The sequence below is a fragment of the Poecile atricapillus genome, chromosome Z (genome assembly GCF_030490865.1).
Source record: "Poecile atricapillus isolate bPoeAtr1 chromosome Z, bPoeAtr1.hap1, whole genome shotgun sequence".
Taxonomy (NCBI): domain Eukaryota; kingdom Metazoa; phylum Chordata; class Aves; order Passeriformes; family Paridae; genus Poecile; species Poecile atricapillus.
This window is the reverse complement of record NC_081289.1, coordinates 27,993,279-28,005,124: the sequence shown is the minus strand read 5'-3', so window position 1 is coordinate 28,005,124 and position 11,846 is coordinate 27,993,279. Positions and strand designations below refer to the sequence as shown.

The following is an 11,846-nucleotide window of genomic DNA, read 5'->3' as shown; positions in this document are numbered from 1 at the left end:
CCTTATAGAAGAGGTGCTCAGTCCTTGTGGTCATCTTTGTAGCCTCCTGTAGGCCCACTCCAATAGGTCCATGTCCTTCCTCTGCTGAGGATCCCAGAGCTGGAAGCAGGTGGGGTCAGTGGGGTCCCACCAGAGCAAAGGAGAGGGGCAGAATCCCTTCTCTCACCCTGCTGCTCACACTACTTTGGGTGCAGGTTTGGCTTTCTGGGCTGTGAGTGCACATTGCTGGGTCATGTCCAGCCCCTCATTCATCCCAAGTCCTTCTCACCAGAGCTGCTCTCCATCTGTTTGTCCTTCAGCCTGGGTTTGTGCTTGGGATTGCCCTGACCCAGGTGCAGCACCTTGCACTTGGCCATGTTGAACTTCTTGGGCTTTGCACAAACTCATCCCTCAAACCTGTTGAGATCCCTGTGGATGGTATCCCTTTCCTCCAGTGTGTTGACTGCGCCAGCTCGCTGAGGGTGCCCTTGATCCAAGTCCATGTTGCTGACAAAACACAAAGGGATTGCTGTCCAGTCTGTTGGATTGAACGTTCTTTGGGGTATTTAAACTACTCTGATATGCCCTACTCCCACATAGAAGAATTTAGATACTGGTACATTTTCCTCCTTGTGATCACACCACCGAGTTACCTAAATAATGATGCTTAAGAGCAGCGTTTGTAATGATTCGTTGGCATTTCCAGCAGGACCTTTACACTTCTGCAAGGACTTGGATCCAGCATTGCACATTCCACTTTGAATTCATTTCATTTTAAGCTCCCAAAGTGATGATGACTAACTACTTAACCCTTTAATTTATTCATTTATCCATTTGAATTCTGAGCATGAGTTTCCTTCCTGGGGCTGTTTCTTGATTTCGTGGATGGCTCAGGTGCTTGATGAATGGAAGTTAGGAGTGTTTTGTCCGTCTGGTACAGCAGAATGTAAGTGCTTGGTAACATTGATTGTCACATAGTTGTTAATGGGATTCTAGTGGTGTGACAAAAGGTGAGCAGTCAGTTCTAGATATATCTTACATAGCACCAGTGCCAGTGATTCCTTTAGAATTCTTTTCTGGAATAATGATATTCCAGAAATAATGAGGACCTGTCTCCCCCTGCAGCCAGCAGCGGGAAATTTTGTATTGTAAAAAGGGGGAGGAAGGGAGGGTGGGTGACATTTGCATACTGTGACTAAAAAGTGCCTAGACTCCACACCAGCAAATTCTGGACAATATGCCATTCATTTTACAAATGGCTTTTAAATTTAATTACAAAAGGGTGATTGGGTTTGGGCCTTCCCTTACATAGAGGAAGTACCAGACTAAATGTTAAGCAAGAAGGTAAGGCTTATCTCTGATTCCCTCATAAAATAATCTGAATTACTTGTGGAAATTCAAGACTGAAGTGCAGTTGGGAAGAAAAAATTAAGATGACTGATGAAACACATTTAGGATGCAAAAGATTTGGAGCATCGATATCGGAAGAGGAGAATTGTACCTAAATATGGATCTTCCACACATCAGAACCTTCATTTCCAGGAGTGTAAAACTGAGGTATTCATCACATGTAAAGTTCCTGCTGCACAGCTGAAGAGTGGTATGGACTGACCTTAGTCTTCATGGTTAAACAGATAATGAAATGGGGCCCTTGAGGGAACCTAGTGATGCTGTAGCTCAGGATCAGCTTTTGAGATCTTGGAAATTTTGCTGATGCAGTTGTAGCTCCATAGCAATTCTATCAAACTGAAGATGTACAATATGAGCAGAAAAAGTATATTACTTAACTGATGTAAAGTGTTTTAACTGCAGTGAACCTGCAAGCATCATTCCCATATCTCATAATCAGTCCAGATTACTCAGGGGAGTGCAAAGCAGAAAGGTTAAGATGAGAAGGACTGGAGGGTGGCACATTAGCAGAAGTAAGATCCTCTCCTGAACATGGAATCATCGAATTGGTTACCTTGAAAAAGCCCCTCAAGATCATCAAATCCATTCATTAACCCAGCAGTGCCCAGCCCACCACAAAACCACGTCCCTAAGTGCACATCTTCATACCTTCTAAATACTCCCAAGGATGGCAACTTGGCCACTTCCCTGGGCAGTCTGGCCTAGTGATACACAGCCTGTGTTGCTTTTCCCACTGCAACAGGAGGAACCACACAGTGAAATGGTGACATTTCCAAGCAGAGGTGCTTGGCCTCGTGCCACTGTATCCCATCACCCAAGGTAAGACTTGGCAGTGGAGCTGGCACAGGAGGCTGTTCCTCTGTCCCCTTGCCTTCCACCAGCTGTTGAATCTGGGAGTTACCATCCTGTTGCTACAAAGGATAGCCCTGCCCTGGAGCCCTTCTTTCAGTGCATCACCTATCCCCAGGAGCAATGGGAGAAAAGAGGTAAACCAGCTCTCTAAACCAGTGCAAAGGGATGACTGAGCAAGTGTTAAATACTGGAGCAGAGATTATCTATGTAGCTGAAGAGAGAATGGTAGCAAGACTTCAGACCCCTGGGGCCAGTGCAAGGCAGCCAAAGGCATGGGTGGATGTCGAGTTTTGCGTGGGTCTTAGGTCTTCAAAGAGACAAGAGCAGTTGTTGGTTGTTGTAAAGTTGTTTATTGCATGAATACATCAGTCTCAAAGGCAAAGGGTTCAGAGTATTAAAGTCCATGCTAAAAGCTTTCTGGCATAGAGTCCCGATGTTCTGAGCAGAAGCAGCAGCTTCTCTCCCACCTTTTTTCTTCTTTTTTTTTTTCACCCCAATACAGGGGGATTTTATTCATAAATCACCCAGTCAGCTAAAAACACATTTCTAAAACATTCTTCTTACACCAATCTGAGCTTAATTCCAATGTGCAAAAGTAGTGTCAGTTCTCGCCCAAAATCTATATATATAGTTCTCTATTCAATCTAGAAATGCAAGCAATGTTCTGCTATGTTTGTTATGTCTGAAACTAAGTTAATTTTGTAAAAGGGAGTACTACTGAGCTTTAAACTAGGCTTTAGGGCTTTTTGCTAGCTAAGGCACTTAAGCTATCTTAAGGCACTTAAGATACATTTCTACTTACTTAAAACTGGAATTTACACTCCTACTTCACTTCTGTGCAGCTTAATATGTTTCAGTTTCTCTAAAGGCTCCAATTTAATCCCTGCATTCCTTTCTTTCTCTGAGGGACGCTGAGAGGCTTGTTTCATGCATTTCAACAGGTGGGTACATCCAAGCAGATGGGTTTAGCTGTGGGGACACAGCCAATGCAGGTGGCAGCATTAAGCTAAGTATAAATGCAGACTGAGCCACGCTTCAGAGGTTATGGCAGTGTGCAGTGTTGTGTAGGGGCCTGCAGCACCTGATAACCACTCCAGTTTACTGTTCTCTGTCCCATATTTCACTGCCACCTTCCTCAACATCGTTGTCTTTTATTCCACAGACAGTAGAGAGTAGTTTCTTCTGATGCCGAGGCTTATAAAAAATGTTAATGCACTCTTCGTCCAGTCCTGCATGATGGTTCTTTTGTTCCTTGGGTTTTTTGCTTTGATCACTTTTTTCCACTTGCTTAATAAATTCTTGCACTGCTGCTCCTTATGTAATGATTTATGCTTTTCAGTAAGACCTGAAATCTCTTTCCCTGCAGTTTGCAAAACTGGGAAGCAGCAGACTGCTGGGCAGGAGTTGTATCAGCAGCTGGAAATACAAGAAAAGAGGAAAAAATGTTTTTTTCTAGCCCTGGCTCTCCACTTTATCTCTGCTTCCCCCTCTGTGAGCATAGAATGGAGTCAGCAGGCGATTAGAAAGTTCTCTCATGACTTACCTCTCTTGGCTCTGGCATGTCCCAAATCCCTTCCTCTAGGCTCAGTGAAGCTGCCAGAGCACCGCAGGCAAGCAGAGTTCTAGGAGATGCACCATCAGAAAGGCAGCATTAACTAGCAACAAAGGAGGGCTGGACACCAGCAAGGTCACAAAGGGCCTGAGAGCAGCAGGAGCTACCGTGGCTGTACAGCCCTTTCTTAGGCTGAAATGATCTGACAAATGCTGGCTGTGGTAAAGCATTGATGGTGATGCTCAGTTAAGTGCACAAGGGTTAGGAATCCTTCCAGGTGCTGGCTCAGAGAGGCTGCAAAGAAGGCATTTTTACAGCCCTCAGGCACCTTCAGCCGGCTGGAGCCTGTCTCCATCTCTAGAAGGTAGTACGTGGGTGGGGACTTTTCTTTGGAACCACTGTAACTTTTTAACTGCTGCCTTCAAATATTCCTAAACTCAGCCTGGTTTGCAGCAGAGCAATGGGAGTAAAGAACTGCCAGCACCTCTTTTCAGAGCTTTAACTACTTGTACTCCCTCCGAGGGATTTGAGACTATAAACATTTTTTTACACATCTTGTTCTTTTTTTACAGTCCTTGCCAGTGCTGTGCAATACACTTCCCTTTCTCCCCGAGCTGAACAGAACACTGAAGCAAATAAAGCAGCCTGCCCCATCTTCCTCTCTGGCTACAGTTCCTCTTCTGGACTTTGGGATTTAGCATCCTTTGCCAAATGCAGTGGGTGAGGAAAACTACATGTTGAATGAAGGAAAACTCTGCATTTTTACTTGTTTACATAACTGTTGCTTCATGGTTAAGTGAAAACCATGAGGAGCCTGACTGCCACAAGTGTGATGGGTGCCTGGGTGGGAGCTTGAGCTGGTTTTGGAAACCCCCCAGAACCACCAATAAAAGTGCACTGTAACCAGCTGCCACTGCTGCACATCACCTTTTCTGTGAAGCAAATGAGAGGGTACATCTGCTTTTTCTGTGTTTATTGCATCACACTGAAGCAAACCAGCATGGGGTTATTTGCAGTTATTAGCTGATTATTTCACCGAGTCTAAGGAATACAAAGAAAAATAATTAAATAGTTCAGGACCCATTTAGCTCTGAAGGAAGGCTCAGGCTGTTTGACTGGACAGGATGAATTCCATGTCAGGTTGAGCTCCCCCGTGCTGCCCATGCAGTGAGACAGCAGTCTCCATCAGCTGGGTGCATTTTGAGTGAACAAGAGCCAGTGAACTCAACTCTTGCTTCATCTGGGAATGCAACCCAAGTAGTTTCCTTGGAGTAACACATTGAAATCCACAGCCTGAAGATGTTCCTCCCTGCCCAGAGGGGTCCAGTGGTGACTACACTCAATGTTGTCATCCCTCGTGCTGAAAGCTGCTCTGAGAAACCAAGGTTGGGTGACTCTCCTGGTTCATGCAAGATGGGACTTCCCTCATATCTCTCAGATGGTCATTCCCGTACACCACTTCCCCCTTGTTTAAGTGCAAACACAAAACAATACTCATGCCTTTTAAATAATGACCTCTACCAAGATTCTGGAGATGCTTCAAAATGGTCTCCTTCAGGTCATCCATGAGGATGGAGAGGTGGTAGGTGAGCCAAAGAGCTGCTGGTGCTGCTGGAAGGAGCAAGTCTTTCTTTTAGGAATAGAAAGCTTAAAGTCACCATCTTAAAATGTAATCTTCAAGGACGGTGGCCAGAGGAACCCACCTGAAATGCTGAAACTGCAAAGCACATTGGGATTTGTTGGTTGACTTTGATGTATCTGTGGGTTTTGTTTAGCTGTAGAAACTCAGTTTGCTAAGAAAATTATTGACATTGATATCTATATTGTGTAAGCCTTTTTTCTTGCCTGTTTTTATTTTTAAATTTTAATTTTTCCAGCTGTGGCTGGGGGCCCAAAAGCAGCTAATCAGTGCTGGCAAGTTGTTTAAAGAGCCTGGAAGGTTCACATCCTCACCAACCCTCCTCTTTGTAGATATTGTTCAGGTGGGTGCAGATTTCATTGGTCACCTTCTCAAATGAAGCTTTGCTGTCTCCACCAAATTTCTCCTCCATCAATTGTAAAATAATGTCACAGATAATCTAAACAAGGAGAAGAGAAGAAACAACCAGTGTGAGCTTTTCTCCACATTAGAGGCATAAGAACTTACATATCTTTAGTTGGGATTCTTGGAGGGCAAAAAGGGTTACAAGAAAAATTCACAGCACATGACCTGCAGACCTTGTAACAGGGCATGGAAAATAAGGTGCATTATAGATTTCACAAAAAACTGCTGCTGGTGTTTTTAACTACCTAGTTGTATCTAGTTATTGTTGACTGCACCTGTCACTTAATGATGGCTGTATAGGACTGATGTGCTTTGTCCATCCACTGCAATCCTTCTCCAGGCAGGAGACTGTCCCAAATATTTAGAGGCCATGATCAGCCCCTTGTTGGACACCGATGGAATACATGGCTTGGGGGTAAGTTTTCCCCTCATCTTTCCTGCTCATTAGCTATCCAACACTCTGGAGCAGAGTTCTTCAGTCACTAGGTAGGTGGTATACTTTGACTTGCCAACTCCTTTCCTGTGCAGCATTTCTTGTTCTGTGTGCATCTTTACTCTGAAAAAGTATTTTCAGCCAGAAATCATCACTTATTTTAATGGAGCCCAAATTTAAAAACTGCTTTTGAAATCACCTTCATTTGGAAATAATCTTTGCCAGAAGGTGCCTGTTTTTTGCTATGTAAGGCAGACAAAACAGTTGTAAATGCAGTCTTCTAGTGACCTTAGGTGGATCTAGACAAGTAATTTGATCCTGTTTTTATTATTTGTTTCATGATGACAATGCTTGTTTGTTTAATGATGACACTGTTGCTCAATAACAGCTGGTTTAGTTGTAGAAAAGCTCAGCTCCTGTTACAAGATAAAAAATACATCAAGGACTGAAGTCCAGGGTTGAAATGCTCTTCTGTATCTTGTTATTAAATGGCAGGTGTGGGGATCATATTGCACTGAGAAAACCCTCTACAGCTCATGGGCAGCTGTGCAGCTCCCACCTGAGCACCACATCACCTGCCTGCACCACATCTGCTGCACAGCTGTTTTCCCCACCAGTGTCTCCTGCCATCTTCCACCATCAACCATCTCACCTTGTACCACCTCCATTCTCTGAGGCATATATATATATATATGTATTCCTACATACAAAGCCTATGTTCCTCAGTTCTACCTCTCAAAGGGGAAACCATGTCCTCCTCACAATTACACTCTCTGGGAAGAGGGCTGCTCACTCACCCTAAAGTTTTTGGGGTCAATCTTCAGCTGGGTGGCATGTTTCTTGCCGAGTGGGGTCACTATCCCAAGAAAAGCCTCAGAGTTGCCCAGGTGTTGCACCATGTCGTTGATGGCACTGAAAACCTTCTTGCCATGGCCCCTGACTTGATCTGACTGTTTCATCTCTTCAGCAGAGTCCATACCTTTGAAATGTGTGAAGTAGGACTTGGTGTCTGGGTGCTCGGTAAACATCCTGTTGAGGAATGAGAGACATTCTGACTTGTGGACCAAGCTATCAATGAGACATGGCCACACATTCCAGCCTTGCCTTATGCATTTATGTCCCTTTTCCCCGTCTCTTTATTAGAACAGACACTTCTGCATTCCTTGTTTCTCTGTTGCCTTTTGCACCTGTGCATAACCCCCATGCATGTAGCAGTCAATCCTCTCTCCCTTGCCTCTCCCCAGGGCATTTCCTTTGCTCATTCTATGTTAAATCTTATAATGACCTTATGCCACTGCTTCTAAAGTTAATATTTTCTCAGTGTTAACACTGTGTTACTTTCACAGAGAAGTGGGAGCAGGTTCACATGGGGTGACTGTGACAGTTCAATATTCCTAAAGATGCTCTGGACAGCAGATATGACCACTGTGATACTGGTGGATGTCTTCATAGAGAAACCCTACTATTGGTTTTGTTAATTAACTCCTTTCTATAGTCCACTCAAAGCTTTCTTCCTGACTGTGATGGATTGTTGCTTGAGTATAGGGTACTGCTCATGTAATTTATTCAAAAGTAACACAATTCAGTGTGTTTGAAATTACCTTTGATCAATTACAGTCATCTTGGTCAAACTCTTAAAAAAAAGCAGTTTACTCTGTTGGGTAAACTGCTTATCTATCTGAAATATCCATAGCAAATTCTACATTGCATTTCACAGAGTCACAAAATGGTTGGGTTTGAAGGAACCTCTGGAGGTCACCTGGGTCAACACCACTGGTCAAGCCAGTTGCCCAGGACCATGGCCAGATGGCTTTTGAGTATCTCCATGTGTGAAGACTCAACAACTTCTTTGGGCAACTTGTGCCAGTGCTCAGCTGCATTCAGAAGTAAAAGAAGTCTTTCCTGATGTTCAAGGGAACCTTGTTCTGTGTTTCAATTTGGGCCCATTGACTCTGGTCCTGTCTCGTGGCACCACTGAGACGAGCATGGCTCTGCCTTCTTTGCACTCTCCCTTCAGGTTTTTATGTACACATTGCTAAGATTCCTCTGAGCTTTCTCTTCTCCAGGCTGAACAGTCATAGCTTTCTCTGCCTTTATTGGAGAAATGCTGCAGTCCCCTCCTCATCTTCCTGGTCCTTTGTTGGACTCTTTCCAGCATGGCCATGTCTCTCCTGTCCTGGGAAACCCTGAACTTCTCTACAGGCAGGTCTGGGGCTGTAGGACACTAAAGCAAAACCTTCTAGGGTAAATTACCCCAGGGAGGCAAGCTACTGGATGCTACTAACATTTTATGGCTGCACTTTGGACCCTAACTGTGCTCAGGTTGTGTAGCCTGTAGAAGGAAAGAGCAGCATGTAAGGTGAGGGGCTCATGAGGGTAATCCAGGCATAAGGTGTGATATACAAGAAAGCTGGAGAGAGGGCTAAAGGTCTGATAACCAGAAATAGTATTTGAACTGATCCATGCTTATGGAGTGATGGAAGTCCCAGATGAGAGTGGAATATGTGAAAGGTGAACAGAAGATAGGGAAACAGGATGAAAGCTAAGAGAGGAAAGGGTATAATACAGTGAAACAGATGGACTGAGGCTGAATGAGAATCAGAAGTGAAACACGGAGTTTAAAAAGAGCATTAAAAGAGTTTAGGGGTAGAGGCAGATGGAAATAAGGCCCGTGTTTTGTTCCTGTTCTCTTTCATATCACACTTTCTTTCCTTTACCTTATGGGTGAAGATACTGTTCTTGTCTCTTCTTCTTTTCCCACCCCCTTACCCCTTTCTTCTCATTTTTTCTTGTGTGGATTTCTCCTCTTCCTAGCAAGGGCTGCATGAAAAACATCAAGACATGCTCCTAAGCAGTAACTCCATCCTGGCTGTTCCTCCTTCACCCCTGCGCGGCAGCAGCTGGATGGGCTCTTTCCTTACCTGACCAGCACAGCTGTCCCATTGTCTTCAGCATCCACATATATCTTCTCCCAGGCACCACGGGCACTTTGCACCTCTGCTTCAGAGAGCGACATGGTGGAGGAGATGTTGGCAATGGAGGCTGCAGCAGGAGGGAGAAGGACAGGGAGGTCCTGGCAGGGTCTTTCTGCTCCAGTTCTCCTCAGGGCTCTCTAAATACTGCCCTGGGGATTTAAGAGATCTTGAAGGGTCTCTTTGTCTCTGTTCCCCTCTGTCACATTTCTGCAGGTTTTAGAGCTACCTAATCACTTTTAATCAGGAAAGAAACTAACCACATGAGGAGGAGGACTAGCCCTGTAGTCGTAGGTGAGGTGCCAAAGCAAAGGTCTCACCGTCTGAGGAGAGAAGGGAAAAAAGGCAGTTTTCAGTGGGGAAAAAAAAAGATCAATTGTCTTTCCCTCTCACCTCTGCCAAAGCCAGTGCTTGGCTTCTCTTTCCTGAAGGTGATCCTTGCCCAAGCACTAATTTTCCTGGTTTTCTGCCAAGAGTGCTGCTGTGCTGACGGCACTGTGGTCCCTTGCCATCCCCTCTCCCTGGCATTCTTTGGTCCTTCAGTCAAAGATGCTGTTTCTAGCTCCAGCAACTCTCTCCAGTCCTGCCTTTACACCACGGTCACTGCTTTCCCCACAGCCCTCTGGTTTAACAGGAGCTCACCCCACAGCTGCTTCCAGCCTTGGTCCCATGAGGGTGGGAGGCTTTGCCAGCTGAAAATGACAGCATTGCAGGGATGGTGGTGGCAGCGCGGCACAGCATCCCTGGCCATGGTGCCCTGCAAAGCCATTTAATTTTAGCACTGGAGATAAATGGTGCAGCACAGTCACGTCAGGCCATTTCACTTTTCTAACCCTCTTGGCTTGCAGCTGCCATCTCTGTCCTATCTCTGAGCCCTGACTGCTTGGGAGAGAGGTAAGGGGCCAAAGAAGGGCCAGGGTGGAGCCGCAGACAGCATCACTGGACTTGTTATAGTCACAGTCACTTGGAACTGGAGGCAAAAAGTTTTTGTGGATTACCCATGCAATGCCTGGGCTTAACCTCTGGCAGGAATGTTCTGCTTAAGTCCAGGGCACACAGGCTAAATAAGGGCTAAGGGGCTTGAGAAACTGCTGCTGGATGCTGAGGGCAGACAAAACCTCATATTGTTTGGGATGGTTTAGAGGAGGGAAGGAACAGGTGTGAGGGGAAAATATGCAGCATGTCAAGAAAAAACAGCCTGATACCCCAGAGCAGAAGGAAAGTGCTGGCTGCAAACTCACAGAGATGGACTGGTCTTGGTGGGGTTGTGTCCCACTGCTGCTGAGGGAGGCCTCAAACGACTTCACTAAATCTGTGCCCACTTGCCTCCCTATCCCTTTTTACCACACAGCAAAGAAAGAGCAGTCTGATAGAAACCAGCAAAGCAGATGTGGGTACCCCATGCCTGGAAGAGTTCAAGGCCAGGCTGGATGGGGCTTTGAGCTACTTGGTCTAGTGGAAGGTGTCCCTGCCCATGGCAGAGGGGTTGGAACTATATGATCTTTAAAGTCCCTTCCAATCCTAAACATTCTAGGATTCCCTAGGAGACTTCTCCTCTGCTCTCCCCCATGCTCCTCTGGGGCATTGCACTATGAACGTGCTCCATCCCTTGATATACAATCAGACATCCTGTCATTGGACAAAAAATACTTATTTTGAGTTGAGAAATTTCAATTGAATTAATTTATTGCCAAGGAACAAACCAACTAACCAACACTTCGATGCCTCACTTCTCCCTGTCCTGTTTCCCCACCCCATGCTGCAGGTTACAACCAGACCCTTTGGTGAGACCACGGGTGGTGCACAAGCTGGGGTTGGTGTGTGGGTGTCCCTTGCTCTTGCTCCGCCTTGTGCTCAACTGCTCTTGCTGCAGTCCTCATCCTGTTGGATACTGTACCTGCCCGGACTTGTCTCCCCCTTTTCAGTGTTCCCTGCCCTTTTTTAAACACATTTCCATGGAGGCACCCTAATCTTACTTGGTTGGTCCAGTTCTGGGGTGCAATTGGGTCAGTTTTGTCTAGGACCAAGCCAAGTGTCAGCAGCACAGTGCAATCCCTGACCAGACAAAGCAATGATAAATTCCCTCAAGCATGTCACTATGCTCTCTCTGTGACATGCTTTTCTATTCTTCCATCCTCTGGTGTTACTTTTACTGTTTTGGAAAATTACCTTCTCTTTTTCCCTGGCATGATTTGTCAAGTCCTTTGATGATGAACACAATAATCCCACATAAAGTTTTGACATCTCTAATATGTATCATATTAGAGATAGATTAGATAGATAGATAGATAGATAGATAGATAGATAGATAGATAGATAGATAGATAGATAGATAGAGTGAGTGAGTGAGTGAGTGAGTGAGTGAGTGAGTGAGTGAGTGAGTGAGTGAGTGAGTGAGTGAGCTCATATCCAATATACCCCTCAGGGCTATACACATCTATGCTACATCTCAGCAATCTCTAGAAACTGAAACCAAAAAGCTCCAGAAACCTGTTTATTTTGGCCTGGAAATGGAAGAGCTATGAAAAATGAGCTGTTTAATGATGAAGTCATTACATCCCCACACATGGGCAAGAGGATGAGTGCTTGGTTTATTTATTTTTC

General features: G+C 45.1%; 1 protein-coding gene across 1 annotated transcript; it reads right to left on the bottom strand.

Moving 5' to 3' along the window:
• Window positions 1–4,497: 4,497 nt before the first annotated feature.
• LOC131592592 (cytoglobin-like) lies at window positions 4,498–9,286 on the bottom strand. The gene is made up of 3 exons (XM_058864193.1): window positions 9,192–9,286; window positions 7,068–7,299; window positions 4,498–5,871 (listed from the first exon to the last, which is right to left on the bottom strand). The coding sequence occupies exons 1-3, from the start codon at window positions 9,284–9,286 to the stop codon at window positions 5,743–5,745; spliced, it is 456 nt and encodes a 151-aa protein (XP_058720176.1). The 3' UTR covers window positions 4,498–5,742.
• Window positions 9,287–11,846: the final 2,560 nt, after the last annotated feature.